The sequence below is a fragment of the Orycteropus afer genome, unplaced genomic scaffold, assembly GCF_000298275.1.
Source record: "Orycteropus afer afer isolate SDZICR_OR568_19922 unplaced genomic scaffold, OryAfe1.0 scaffold00255, whole genome shotgun sequence".
NCBI classification, from domain to species: Eukaryota; Metazoa; Chordata; class Mammalia; order Tubulidentata; family Orycteropodidae; genus Orycteropus; species Orycteropus afer.
This window is the reverse complement of record NW_006921842.1, coordinates 1,439,202-1,455,042: the sequence shown is the minus strand read 5'-3', so window position 1 is coordinate 1,455,042 and position 15,841 is coordinate 1,439,202. Positions and strand designations below refer to the sequence as shown.

At 39.8% G+C, this 15,841-nt stretch overlaps 1 protein-coding gene across 1 annotated transcript in view; it reads left to right on the top strand.

The window, feature by feature from the left end:
- Window positions 1–5,013, top strand: part of TDP2 (tyrosyl-DNA phosphodiesterase 2) — a 19,832-nt gene extending 14,819 nt beyond the window's left edge. Inside the window, exons 6-7 of the mRNA XM_007949868.2 lie at window positions 1,055–1,225; window positions 4,732–5,013. Coding sequence (XP_007948059.2) covers window positions 1,055–1,225; window positions 4,732–5,013 — 453 coding nt within the window. The remainder of the gene's footprint in view (window positions 1–1,054; window positions 1,226–4,731) is intronic.
- The last annotated feature ends 10,828 nt before the right edge of the window (window positions 5,014–15,841 follow it).

Genomic DNA, 15,841 nt, shown 5'->3' with positions numbered 1-15,841 from the left:
GTTTTAAACACCAGAGGCTCAGCCTCAAAACTCAAGTCTACATGTCACCACAGTAGGACAAACCGACAGACAAGTTTGTCTTGCTGTTGGAGACCTCTCGTATCACCCCCACCTGGGTCCCTGTGGCTGACTGTACCTCTGTCTGGCTTCCTGGCTTTTAATCCCATTTCTCCTGCTTTTCTGCTCTGCTGTTTTGTGCGTCCCTGAGTTGTCCCTGGGGCTGACTGCTCCTCTGTCCGGGATCCGGGGTTTTATCCCCTTTCTCCTGCTCTCTGGTCCTGCTGCTTTGGGTGGGCCTGAGTTTCCTCTCCTCAACTAATCCCTTTAGCTGATTGCTCTTCTCTCAGGCTTCCTGGCTTTTAATTCCCTTTCTCCTGCTCTTCCCACTGGCTACTTTGGGCGTCACTGAGTTGTCTCTCCTCACCTGTAACCCTGGGGCTGACTGCTCTTCTGTCCGCGTTCCTGGCTTTTATCCCCCATCTCCTGCTCTTCCGGCCTGCTGCTCTGGGCGGGCCTGAGCTTCCTCTCCTCACCTAATCCCTTCAGCTGACTGCTCTTCTCTCTGGCTTCCTGGCTTTTAATCCCCTTTCTCTTGCTCTTCCCGCTTGCTACTTAGGGTGTCCCTGAGTTGTTTCTCCTCACCTGTAACCCTGGGGCTGACTGCTCTTCTGTCCAGGTTCCTGGCTCTTTATCCCCTTTCTCCTGCTCTTCCCGCTTGCTACTTCAGTCTAGGGGGCTTTAAAGATAGTCTGTCCATCATGCTGTAGGAATATAGAGGAGGAAGCCATTTAGTGCCAGGGACATTGGGGAGAGGCTTACAGTGAAGGTGACATTTAATGTAGGTAAGTAGGTAGCTTACTGAGGAGACTTCTTTGGGGGTAGGATCAGCACCTTATACTTACTATGACCCAGTGGGATGAAACAGTACTGATTATATAGTTTCTATTTAATAAGGATGTACTTAGAAATTGAACAATCTCCTGATTCTGTTATCAAAGTTTAACGTTAAAGGCCACTGAACAGTGTAATGACTATATTATATATCCTCTCGTAGGTGAGTGTGACAGGAAATGAACTTTACCTTATGACTTCACATTTGGAGAGCACCAAAGGGCACGCTGAGGAACGAATCAATCAGTTAAAAGTGGTTCTGAAGAAAATGCAGGAGGCACCAGAGTCAGCTACAGCTATATTTGCAGGAGACACAAATTTAAGGGATCAAGAAGTGAGTGACAAAGTTCAATGAAGATTATTGCTGTGGAGACTGATTTTGGTTCCTTTGACCAGAACTATTAAATCTAGGACCTTTGTTTATTCAAAATGTATAATTGACCTTGAAAATGCAATTCAGCAGATATTTATTTAATCTGTGCTATGGGCCCAGTCCACCACTCGTCTGTCAGTTTGTCGTATTATGATGACTTGTATGTTGGCTGTGAAGCTGGAAGCTATGCCACTGGTATTTGAAATACCAGCAGGGTCACCCGTAGTGGGCAGGTTTCAGCGGAGCTTCCAGACTAAGATAGACTTAGAAGAAGGAGGAGGCCATCCAATTCTCAAACAATTGACCAGTGAAAACCTTATGAATAGCAGTGAAACAATGATAAATTACTGGAAAACTTTATGAATAGCCCTGAAACATTGTCTGATACAAGACCTGAAGATGAGCCCCTCAGGTTGAAAGGCACTCAAAATATGACCGGAGAAGAGCTGCCTCCTCAGAGTAGAGCCAACCTTAATGATGTGGATGGAGTAAAGCTTTTGCAACCTCCATTTGTTAATGTGGCATGACTCAAAATGGGAAGAAACAGCTGCAAACATCCACTGATAATCAGAAGATAGAATGTACAAAGTACGAATCTAGGAAAATTGGAAGCTGTCAAAAATGAAATGGAATGCTTAGGGATTGATGTCCTAGACATTAGTGAGCTAAAATGGACTGGTTTTGGCCATTTTGAATCAGACAACCATATGATCTATTATGCTGGGAATGACAAAGAGGAATGGCATGGCATTCATCATCACAAAGAATGTTTCAAGATCTATCATAAAGCACAGTGCTGTCAGTGATAGGATAATATCTATACGCCTACAAGGACGACCAGTTAGTATTAGTACTATTCAAATTTAGACAACTACCAAAGCCAAAGACAAGGAAATTGAAGTTACCCACTTCTGCAGTCTGAAATTGACCAAACATACAGTCAGGATGTGTTGATTATCACTGGTGATTGGAATGCAAAAGTTGGAAAAAGAATCACCAGTAGTTGGAAAATACGGCCTTGGTGATAGAAATGTTGCTGGAGATCACATGATGGAATTTTATGAGACCAACGACTTATTCATCGCAAATACCTTTTTTCAACAACATAAACAGCAGCTATGCACATGGACTTCACCAGATGGAGTACACAGGTTGACTATATCTGTGGAAAGAGGCGATAGAGAAGCTCAATATCTTCAGCCAAAACAAGGCCAGGAACTGACTGTGGAACAGACTTAAAGAAAGCAAAAAAGGTCATTAAGAAGACAGGAAAGGAAGAAAAGACCAAAATGGATGTCAGAAGAGACTCTGAAACTTGCCCTTGGGCAGAGAGCAGCTAAAGCAAATGGAAGAAATGACAGGATAAAAAAAGCTGGACAGAAGATTTCAAAGAGCAGCTCAAGAAGACAGTCAGTTATTATGGAGTGTGCAAAGACCTGGAGTTAGAAAACCAAGAGGGAAGAATATGCTCGGCATTTCTCACACCGAAAGAATTGAAGAAAAAATTCAAGCCTCAAGTTGTAATATTGAACGCTTCTATGGGCAAAATATTGAATGATGCAGGAAACATCAAAAGAAGATGGAAGGAATACATAGAGTCACTGTACCAAAAAGAATTTATCGACGTTCATCCATTTCAGGAGGTGGCATGTGATCAAGAACCAGTGGTAGTGAAGCAAGAAGTCCAAGCTGCACTGAAGGAATTGGCAAAGAACAAGGCTCCAGGAATTGACAGAATACCCATTGAGAAGTTTCAAGAAACAGATGCCACGCTGGGGGCATTAACTTGTCTGTGCCAAGAAATTTGGAAGACAGCTACCTGGCCAACTGACTGGAAGAGATCCATATTTGTACCCATTCCAAAGAAAGGTGATCCAACAGAATATGGAAATTATCGAACAATATCATTACTATCACACAAAAGTAAAATCTTGCTGAAGATAATTCAAAAACAGTTGCAGTAGATATTGACAGAGAACTTCCAGAAATGCAAGCTGGATTCAGAAGAGGACATGGAACAGGAGACATCATTGCTGATGTTAGATGGATCTTGGCTGAAAGCAAAGAATACCAGAAAGATGTTTACTTGTGTTTTATTGACTATGCAAAAGCATTTGATTGCGTGGATCATAACAAATGATGGATAACATTGAGAAGAATCTGAGTTGATTGTGCTCATCAGGAACCTGTGTATGTACCAGGAGGCTGTTGTTCAAACAGAACAAGGGGACACTGCATGGTTTAAAATCAGGAAGGGAGTGTGTCAGGCTTGTGTCTTTTCACCATACTGAATCTGTATTCTGAACAAATAATCCAAGAAGCTGGACTATATGAAGAAGAACGTGGCATCAGGATTGGAGAAAGACTCATTAACAACCTGCGATACACAGACAACTTCGCTTGCTAAAAGTGGGGATGACTTGAAGCACTTAACTGGTGAAGATTAAAGACTTAAGTCTGCAGTGTGGATTACATCTCACCATAAAGAAAATGGAAATACAACTAGACCAATAAGCAACATCACAATAAGTGGAGAAAAGATTGAAGTTGTTAAAGATTTCTATTACTTGGTTCCACAATCAACACCAATGGAAGCAGCAGTGGAGACATCAGACAACATATTGCACTGGGCAAATCTGTTGCAAAAGACCTGTTTAAAATGCTGAAGAGCAAAGATGTTTCCGTGAAGGCTAAGGTGCACCTAACCCAAGCCATGCTATTTTCAGTCACCTCATATGCATGTGAGAACTAAACAATGAACAAGGAAGACTGAAGAAGAGTTGATGCTTTTGAGTTGTGTTTGTAAAGAATACTGAAAGTACTATGAACTGCCAAAAGAACAAACAAATCTGTCCTGGAAGATGTGCAGCCGGAATGCATCTTGAAAGCGAGAATGGCCAAACTTCATCTCACTTACTTTGGTCATGTTGTCAGAAAGGACCAGTCCCTGGAGAAGGATATCATGTTTGGTAAAGTGTAGGGTCAGAGAAAAAGGGGAAGACCCTTAATGAGATGGATGTACACAGTGGCTGCATTGATGGGCTCAACTATAGCAAGGATTGTGAGGATGGCACAGGACCGGGCAGTATTGTGTTGTGTTGTGCACAGGGTCTGTATGAGTTGTGATTGAGTCAACAGCACCTATCAACAACAGTTGTAACTGAGGCAGTGGGTATTCAACTTTCTAAGTTATCTGGCACTCAATGTTAGGAACCTATTTATGGTAAAAGAGGAGGGGCAAATTCCAAACCTCTCTGACTACTTTGATATTTTTATATTGCCTCCTATTTACCAGGCAGCAAAATAATCTTTGTAATATATCTAGTTATTCTGTATTTGTTCATTAATAAATGATTTTTGACATTCTGATTAGAAATGTTGCACTTAGACATGGTAATAGCAAAGATACCTTTTCAAAATAGAGGGAAAAAGACAGAATCTTAGTGTTCTTTGTTTCTCTTTTTCAGGTTATCAAATGTGGTGGTTTACCTGATAACGTTTTAGATGTCTGGGAATTTTTGGGCAAACCTGAGCATTGTCGGTATACATGGGATACACAGATGAACTCTAATCTGGGCATACGCGCTACTTGTAAGCTTCGTTTTGACCGAATATATTTCAGAGTGGCAGCAGAAGGGGACCACATCATTCCCCGAAGTTTGGACCTACTTGGGCTGGACAAACTGGACTGTGGCAGATTTCCTAGTGACCATTGGGGTCTACTGTGCAATTTAGATATAATATTATGAAATGCTTTTCAAATATGAGTTTTAAATGTGCTGTGCAGTTTAGTTACAGATTTTTGCAAAGATAATTTATACCTATCTGGAAAGGTGGATTTATTATGGAAGAGTTGGTATATTAGATCATTGTAACAGGAAAAAATTAAGATTTTGTGGATTGGGTCCTCAGATTTCAGAACTAAATATTAACGTCTGCTTAAAGTAAGGCATGCCCGTTTTCAGAATATGAGGCCTCTTAACGAAGGGACACAAAGCCTATTGGAGCTTTTGGCAGTGCTTATAGACTCATAGATAACATCTGGTTTCCAAGGAGGGACCAGCATTGACTCAGGAGAACTCTACATTGGATTTGTTTTTTTCAATCAGGAACCAAAATAGATAATATTGTAAATAAGTCTTCAAAAAAATAATTTAGTGTCATGAGAAGTTACTGAGTCTTTGGGATTGGGTCTTTTAATTATATTTGGCAAATTTAAACAGCCTTAAAAAGCCATGATCGTCTCTTGATGACAATCCTATGTCAGACTTTATTTCCGTCAGTTCACAGTGCCTAACTGGTAAGTTGTAAATGAAACTTTATGCTTTAAAATTCTTTGTCCTCTTTTATACATAAAAGCAAACTATAGTTAGCTTATTAACATAGGCAAAGTTAGGCTTGAGAATGATTAAAGTCAGGGGCATTAGACTTTTTCTAAGAAAAATGTGTGAAATAGCCTTTTAGCTTGCTACTTGTAAAAATGGAATAATTTTGCAAGAGGTGAATAATGGGTACTTTTAAATTTGCTTTAAAGAACCATTTCCACCAGAGAAATTTACTTTAAATAAAAAATTTTACCTGTTTGTGGCTATTTTAGTAGGTTTTTGTGCCCCTCGGGGCATTAAAACTTTTATCTGCTTCCTGTTTTCTGACTCCACTGCTGCTTTGTGGAAGAAAACAGCTTTCCATGTTGCTTCTAACCATGCCAAGAATTACCAAGAGTATATTGGCTTCCTTATGATAGAAAAAGGAATGCCAGTGGGGATAATTGGAATGAGAAGTGCCAAAATTAACAACTAAAACACCTAAAGGAAACAAGCTAAATTTTTATATGTCACTAAAATTCTTTGTAGTGACAGGTTGAAGGAGTTTTATCTGTTAATCATTGTTTTGATCATTAAAAATAAAAAGTGAAATCTGCTAATACTTTGGTAGCACACATGATGAAGGTAATAAATAAAATACACAGTGGCATATTAGATTGAATAAAGAATTATCAAACTGTTTTATCAACCATGACAGGAATATTCCTTTGTATGACTCACAGCAAGCAAATGATATACCTCTGGTTTACTGCTTATAGTGTTAAAGAAATAATAATTGAAGTGAATATGAACAGTTGAACCACTTTTAGTCTGTTTTCAAGGCAGTAGTTCTCAAACAATTAGTTATTATGAACCGCTAGTTTGCAATGTCGAGTTTTTGGTGGGGATATTTTCTATATATATTTTTTTTAAATTGTGATTTGGGTGAAAGTTTACAGAGCAAATTCATTTTCCATTCACCAGACCATTAACATTTTGTTTGGTGACATTGATTGCAATCCCTATAACATAACAGTTCTCTTCCCACTTCCTCTTTGTGTCCTTTTCTATGCATTCCTGCCCTCTGAGCTATCTCCCTGTGCAAATACTGCCCTTCTGATTTCCATGGTTGCTTGTTCTAAGGAGTATACCTACCTGGTATAAATGTTCCCCTTTTACACCTGGTTTGGCTGGAAGCCACAGGAGTGAGTGCAATTCCAGGCCTGAAAGGTGAGTAGAGGTCATAGTTTTGGTTTCACCAATCTCTATCAGAGCAGTAAGACTGGTCTTTTTTTTTAATGATTTTGAGTTTTGTTCTATACTTTTTTTACTTTGAATCTTAAATTTTTCTAGTAGAGTAGCTTTGCTTACTTACCTTAACTCTTTGGTGAAATTCCTACTCTGACTGAATCTTACACTTAAATAACACTTGGTTCATGCTGAGTACTATCATTTGAATTTAAACATGTAGCCTTGTAGACTAAACAACAGTTTGTACCAACTTCAAAGTAAGAATAGTCCCGATTATTAATCTCCATTTATAATTGAGGAAACAGATTTAGCAGAATTATGTCACTTGTCTAGGGCCCATCCATAACTATTGAGTAAGGGCTTGTTCATTAGGTCTGTGTGACTCAGTCTTAACGTATTGCACTATATGCTTTACAGTCATGGGAACACACTAGAAATGCTCTGGCTTCCTTTTCTGTCTTATGTTAGTGCTTTAACATCTTTGTTATTAGAATACAGTAAACATCCAAGGAAACACAAGTTTTATGATTTATGGTTCAGATCACCACCTTCCCCAAGCTGTGAATGTAATCAGAATACACTAGGCACCTAGTTAACCTGCAAAGCATACAGCTGATCAGCGCCCCTCCCAGCACAGGTTTCCATTGGCATCAGAAGGCAGCATGAATACAAAGTGCATAAACCAAAGCCAAACTCACTGCCATTAAGTAGACTGCAGCTCATAAAGGATGTAAATCTTTATGGAAGCAGACTGCCTCATCTTTCTTCCACAGAGCAGCTGGTGGGTTCATGCCACCAGCCTTTTGGTTAGCAGCCAAATACCGTGCCCACTACACCACGTGGTGCTCAAATAGGAGCCCCTGTGGCAATGGTTAAACACTGGGCTGCTAACTGGAAGGTCGGTGGTTGGAACTCCCACAGCCACGGTAGAAAAGACCTGGTCATCTGCTTCCATAAAGACTTCAGCGTGGGAAACCATATGAGGCAGTTCTACTCTGTCATTCAGGGTCGCAATGAGTCGGAATCCACTCAGTGGCACATAACAAGATTCAAAGAGGCTCCCTCCCGCCAGAGGAGGGGGGACGTGTAGCTGAGGTGATTGAGCCTTAGGGAACACATTCCCAAAGGGTCTTTGAATCAGATAGTGCTCCTAGGCCTGTCTTGAGCCATTCTACCAGGCATTTGGAAGGAGCACTCATCCGCATGTCTGGTCAGCACCATGGTTGTGGGGAAGAAGTTGGTGTAGGAGACGAGCTGGGGACGTGAAGGCTGCCCTCCTTCCAGACAGTCCTGTCTTCCTTTTTGGTCACCTGCGAGGTGGGAATCTTTGGTCAGAGTGCCCATCTTTAGAGCACTGGCTGTGTTGGGTTGGGACTGCTGCGGGCGCCTGTCAGTGACTGGGTGTGTGTGCGCGCGTGCGTAATTGTGGCGGCTGAACGGCCTCGAATCACTGGCGTGCGCTTTCCCAGCACCTGCGTAACTTTCCCCGGAGCGCTGATGAAAACTCTATTGTTTGCATCCTTGCTAGATTGGTGCTGCCCTAGGAGGGCCGGAGTGGCAGCGCACAGAATGGGGCCCCGAAAGGTGGCTGCAGTCGCTGTCATTAGTCGGGGTAAGAGCGCAGTAACCTCAGTCTTTCTCTGGTTGGGTAATTGTCTCGTGTGGAGCCAGACCCTAGGGAAAAGGAAGCGAGTGTTTTGGTCAGATGGGACGGTACCTCCTTTCTGACAGCAGGTGAGCGCAAGAGTGTGTGTATGTGTGTAAGGCCTGGAGATGACGAAGAAGAGGAGCAGGTGGGACACCGAGTGATTTGCGGGCAACATCCTGCAGACAGTAAGTGCAATATCCTACTTCCCAGCCCTTTGGCCAACTGTTGAGAAAGGTTGTACGGGTTGTTTAGCTGCAGTGTTTACTGGTCACTATGGCGTAGTAGCCTTTCTTCAAAATTTTTTTGAAAATTCCCTCCTACAATGTAATATCCTCAATAAAACCATTATCATACCGTCTTGCTCAGTATATTTTCACTTCCAGAAAACTGAAATATTTTGTTAATTCAGTATAGTCAACTTCCTTGTCTACAATCTACTAAATATCCAAATTCAAGGTGCTAAATAATTAACATTTTATTATAGTACAGAAAAGGAGTTTTTTTCTATAATGTATATACTCTTATGACTGTGCTACTGGCTTAGTAGTCTTCTTCCCCTTACATTAGGCTTTCCTGTCCACCCCTATGCTGCAGTTGCTCTTCCCAAATTCCAAAGAAACTTTTTCTAAACTCATTTTACTAAATCTCTCTGCAACATTTCACCCTGTTGACCATTCTCACTTTCTTGAAACAAGTTCCTTTCTTGATACTGAAGTATGATTCTTTAGTCTTCTTCCAGCCTTCCCTTTCTAAAGCAGATACAAGATCATGTCACTCCTTTGCTTAAAAATCTTTGATGTCTCTCTCCCCTTGTCTTACCTCTTGTCTGTCAGTTTGTTGTACTTAGGTGGCTTGCATGTTGCTGTGAGACTGGAGGCTATGTCGCCAGTATCTCGAATACCAGTAGGGTCATCCATGGTGGCAAAGTTTCAACAGAGCTTCCAAACTAAGACAGACTGGGAAAAAGGCAGGGCAATCCACTTCTGAAAGAATTGGGAAGTGAAAAACTTTGCAGATAGCGGTGAAACACCTTACAGATAGCAGTGAAACACTGTGTGATATGTTACTGGAAAACTTTATGAATGGCCCTGAAACTTTGTCTGATATAGTGCTGAAGAAATTGGAAGGCATCTAAAGGTTGGAAAGCACTCAAAATTCGACTAAGGAAGAGCTGCCTTCTCATAGTAGAGTCCACCTTAATGGAGTGAAGGTTTTGGGACCTTCATTTGCTAATGGGGCATGATTCAAAATGGGAAAAAAAAGATTAGCTACAAACATTTATTAATAATCAGAACATGCAATGTACAAAGTATGAATCCAGGAAAATTGGAAGTTGTCAAAAATGAAATGGAACACATAAAGATCTATATTCTAGGCATTAGGGAGATGAAATGGACTGGTACTGGCCATTTTGAATCAGACAATCATGTGATCTACTGTGCCAGGAATGACAAATTGAAGAATGACATTACATTCATCATCAAAAAGAACATTTCAAGATCTAATCTGAAGTACAGTGCTGTCAGTGACAGTAATATCCACATGCCTACAAGGAAGACCAGTTAATATGACTATTGTTCAAACTTACACACCAACCACCAAAGCAAAACAAGAAGAAATTTAAGATTTTCACCAACTTCTGCAGTCTGAAATTGAACAAACATGCAATCAAGGTGTATTATAATTACTGGTGATTGGAATGCAAAAGTTGGAAACAAGAATCATCAGTGGTTGGAGAATATAACCTTGGTGATAGAAATGATGCTGGAGATCGCATGATAGACTTTTGCAAGATCAATGACTTATTCATTGCAAATACTTTTATCAACAACATAAGCAGTAGCTGTATACATGGATCTCACCACATGGAATACACAGAAATCAAATTGACTACATCTGTGGAAAAAGGTGATGGAGAAACTCAATATCATCAGTCAAAACAAGGCCAGAGCTGACTGTGGGAGAGACCATTAATTGCTCATAAGCAAGGTCAAGCTAAAGCTGAAGGAAATTAAAAAAAGTCCACGAGAGCAAAAATATGACCCTGAGTATATCCAACCTGTATTTAGAGACCATCTGAAGAACAGATTTGACAAATTGAACACTTTGATTGCAAGTTTGGTCAATTTCAGACTGCAGAAATTGGTAGAAAATCTTTAATTTTTTCATCTTTGGCTTTAGTGCTACTATAACAGAAATACCACAAGTCAGTGATGTTAAGAACAAAATTTATTTTCTCTCTATTTATGAAGCTAGAAGTCCAAAATCAGGGCACTGGCTCTAGGGCCAGGATTCCTCTTTCAGCTCTAGTGGAAGGTCCTTTTCTCTTCAGCTTCTATTCCGTAGCAAACTTCATGTGGCTTGGCATCTGTCTTGCCCTATCTTGGCTTCTTTTCATGCTTCATCTGCTCCTGTTTGTATCTCAAAAGAGATTGGCATAAGACACACCTGACATCAATACTACCTCATTAACATAAGAAAGAAAACCCTATTCCCAAATGTGATTATAGGTATAGTAGGATTTATGACACATATTTTTTAGGGGCAAAATTTAATCCATAGCAATGGTCCTTTACTATTTCATTTTGGTCTACCTTTTCAGCCTCAGGTGTGATTACTCCCCATTCTACATTCCAGCCATTAAAAAAAAAAAAAAAATTCATAATATGCCACCATTTGCAAAATTCCATGTCTTCTATTCTAGAAAGCCTAGAATGCCTTTCTTCAGCAAACAACATTCATCCATAGGGACATAAGTTAAATGTCACAGTCTGAAGCCTTCCCTAATGCTCATAGTCCCTCATTATTTGTTGCCAGTCCAGCTCTTTTGTTATGCCCTGTTATATGATTTATCCCATTTCCATGTAAGTAGTATATGCTCCTGCAGAGCAGGGACTGTTTTACTTTTCACATGCATATTTGCTTTAAAAAAAAAAAACTAACAAATTTAGTTAGTTCTCAAAAATTATAGTGAAGACTTTAATTCTAATTTCCTCCTCTCTCATCTTTTAGTTTGAGTAATATTTTTCTTAGTATTTACCAATAATTGCCAATTCCTAGCTTACCAATGGTTCTTGGGTGTCTTTGTGTTCAGTTTTAGTGAGAATCTTTGGATGGTAAGGCACATTGGTGGTTCAGTGGTAGAATTCTCACCTTCCATGCAAGAGACCCATGTTCAATTCCTAACCTATGCACCTCATGTGCATCTGTCATTGGAGGCTTGCATGTTGCTATGATGCTGGACAGTTTTCAGTGGAGCTCCCACTTTAAGATGGACTGGGTAGGAAGAAAGTCTGGCAGTCTACTGAAAATTAGGCAGTGAAAACCTTATGGGTCACATTGGTATCATCTGCAACCAATCATGTAGCTGGCACAAGATGAGGCAGTGTTTTGTTCTGTTGTAAACAATGTTACCATGAATTGGGAGCCAACTCACAACAGCTAACAACAACATGGATGGTAAATTCAGTGTTGATCTAAAAAAAGTCTTTATTTTGTTGTTACTCTTTAGTGTTAACTTTTTGTTGTTGCTAAGTGCTGTCAACTCACAATGAATTGGAACTGTGTACATATGTATGACAAAATGAAGCACTGCCCAGTCCTGTGCTTTCCTCACAATCATTGATATGTTTGAGCCCATCATTGCAGCAACTTTGTCAATCCATCTCATTGAGGAGTTTCCTCTTTTTCACTGACCCTTTACTTTATCAAGGAGCTCGGTGGTGGTGGCGTAGTGCCTAAGGCTTTTGACTGCTAACCAGAAGGCTGGTAGTTCAAACCTGCCAGCCACTCCTCAGGAGTAAGATTTGGCAATCTACTTCCATAGTGATGTCGCCTTAGAAATCCAAGGATGGGTTGCTATGAGTTGGATCCGACTCAATGGCAGTGAATTTGTGTTTTTTTTTTTTTTTTTTTTACTTTACCAAGCATGATGTTCTTATCCAAGGATTGATTGTTCCTGACAACATGTTCAAAGTACATAAGATGAAGTCTCAATATCCTCACTTTTAAGGAGCATTTTGGCTGTACTTCATCCAAGACAGATTCATTTATTCTTCTGACAGTCCATGGTATATTCGGTTTCTTCACCAACACCATAATGCAAAGCCATCAATTCTTCTGTAATCTTCCTTATTTATTGTCCAGCTTTCACATGCATATGAGGTGATTGAAAATACCATGGTTTGAGTCAGGTACAACTTAGTTCTCAAAGTGACATCTTTGCTTTTGAACACTTTAAAGAGGCCTTTTGCAGCAAATTAGTGTTGATTTAGTGGTATAAATTTCTTGGTTGATGACTTTTTGTCCTTCAATATTTTGAAGGTGTATTTCCATTATCTTACAACATTTATTTACAGTTTCTAATGAAAACAATAGGAGTTCTGGCATCATAGTTCCTAAGGCACTTGACTGCTAACCAGAAGGCTGGTGGTTCAAACCCATCAGCCACTCCTCGGAAGGAATATGGGGCAATCTACTTCCATAGTGATACCACCTCGGAAACCCAAGGAGGGGTCGCTATGAGTCGGGTCTGACTTGACGGCACATAACAACAACAACAATGAAAATAATGTTGTCACTCTAGTTGTAATCTTTCTTCTCTGGTTCTTCATAAGCTTTGTTTTTGGTTTTCTTCAGTTTCATTTCAGTGAATAAAGATGTGGTAGTAAGGTTATGTGTCAACTTGGCTGGGCCTGGTTTTGAGTGGCTTGGCAGCTGGTTTAGTTAGTTATTCCCTGTAATGAAACTGACAGTCACCTCCATGGTGGAATCTGCCACAAGTAGTTGAGTAGCTGCTTTAGAGATGTGGTCTGCTTCCAGTATATAAGGAGAAGCTTTGGGAATAGTCTGCAGCTTTTGGCACGCTTGGACCCTGCATGTAGCCAAGTTGTCAAATCAGCAGCTTGCAATGTTTCCTGCTGATCTTAGGACTGTCTCTGGACTTGAACTAGTGGCCTGTCATGGTGTTTGGTAATCTGGGGACTGTGCCACTTATTTGTTGACTTTGGGTTTGTCAGCCTTAGCAGCCAGCAGCTGCCTGAGTTAAGAAAAGCCTCCAGCTTCAGTGGGTCAGGAGCAAGAGGCAGAGCTGAAGCTCAAGGTCAAGGGGCTTTCACCCAGCCCCTAGAACTGGCACTTTGAACTTGGACTTCTAGCCTCCGAAACTATAAGAGAATAAACTTTTGTTTGTTAAAGCCACCCATTTGTGGTATTTACTGTTAGAGAGGCACTAGATAACCAAAACATGAGGAATAGATTTTTTTTTTTTTTTCCTTTAAGTCCTGCTCAGAACTTTTTGTACTTTCTGAACCTGAGAATTTTTGTCTTTCGTGTATTTGGGAAAAGTCTCGGCCATTATTCCTTCACATCTTCATTCTTCCCAATTCTCTTTCTTTTAGGAGCCACAAGGAAGTTTATGTTGGGCCGTTTGTTCTTTCATGATACTTAGTCTATTAATGAAAAGTATATCCTTCAATATTTCTGCATATTTGTTTTTCAGATGAATTTTATTACGTACTTAAAGCATTCTGTTGACTTTCATTCTTTATTTGTTAACCTAACATATTGATATCTTTAATATTTATTGTCTTTCCAGGTTAAACAAGGTTTCACTCTCCATTGATTCATATCATCCATGATCTTTCCTGGTACAGTTTTATGATTGTATTTAAAAAGATTCTCTGTCACATCTTAAGTCATCGGTGTATTAAAGTTTTGGGTCATGCCTAGAAATGGTTAACTCTTATTAGTACATTTTATATCTCTCTATATATTTGTATATATGTTTGTCTGCTGTGTATAGAGATGTAGTTTTCTCTGAGGACTTTGTTCATCTTTCAACAGCTTGGTTGTATTAACCCCAGTGCTAATCTTTATTTTTTTGGTGGTCTAATGTGTTGTGCTTTCTCCACCATTTCCTCAATATGATGATTCTCGAAAAATTGAGAAAGGAAAAATTTTGAGCTTTTTCTCTATATTTTCTCCCAGTCATTTCCTGATTTGCCATTTGGAGCCTCATAGAATCTGCTTACTACCATTCCACACAAATGCCCTTTTCATGTTTAAAACCCAATTCTGGATTGTGTTTCCCTTAATTCTGTGTTATCTCCTAATAGGGAGTTATTTCATCCTGTAATTATAAAGCATTATTTTTGTTGCCAGTAAATCCTTCAGTAGTCCTCTCTGTTGCTTGGCATAGATTTGTTAGAACTTATTTTGCTTTATCAGTTTACAGTGGAGAGTCAGAGCATAGAATATAGTGTGGAGAAACTGCCAAATTTTTATATTCTTGGCTTGGCACCTAACTAAATATGTTATCTAGATTTCCTGTGCCTTATCTTCTCATCTGCTGATGAGGATTTGTGGCTTGAGAGCCTTTTGTAGATGCAGGAGCAGCTGGTCTAAGACTCCTCTACAGGTCTTTCTGAACGCTTTCTTTTCTATGTTACCCTCCAGGTTCAAGCAGGTGAGCAATGAAGGAGTGTGACTCATGATGGTTTATGAACCTAAAGTGCTGAAAATGAGAAAGGTCAGGAAAAAGCCACTCTGGATCATTTTCATCTTTTATATTTCTTATCCACTGAGAATTAGAGGTTTCTTTTTGGAGAAACTGGAAAGTAACTTCTGATTAGCTGCAGTGTTTCAACAGATACAATTACACTCACTATCTCTTGGGGATAACAATAGCTGACTTAGCTCTCTCAGAATGATGTTGGGAGGCTCAAATAATACCATGTTTGTAAAATTGCCTTGTGAATAGAAAGGGCTATAAAAATGACCATTTATATTGATAATAATGATGATAGTACCAACTATATATGTATTTTCTTCTTACTAACAGATGGATGATGAAGATGAAAGACTACAGCATTCAGTATGGATTACACTTCACATAAAACAAAAATCCTCACAACTGGACCAATAAACAACATCATGATAAATGGAGAAAAGATTAAAGTTGTCAGGAATTTTGTTTTACTTGAATCCACAATCAACAGCCCTGGAAGCAGCAGTCAAGAAGTCAAATGGTGCATTGCACTGGGTAAATCTGCTGCAAAAGACCTCTTTCAAGTGTTAAAGAGCAAAGATGTCACTTTGAAGACTAAGGTGAGCCTGACCCAAGCCACAGTATTTTCAGTATCCTCATCTGCATGTGAAAGCTGGACAATGAATAAGAAAGACCCCATAAGAATTGATGCATTTGAATTGTGGTGTTGGGGAAGAATACTGAAAATACAATGGACTGCCAGAAGAAGCAAGAAATCTGTCTGAAGAAGTGCAGCTGGAATGTTCCTTAGAAGTGAGAATGGCCCAAATTCTTCTCACCTGCTTTGGTCATATTCATCAGAAGGGATGAATCCCTGGAGTAGGATA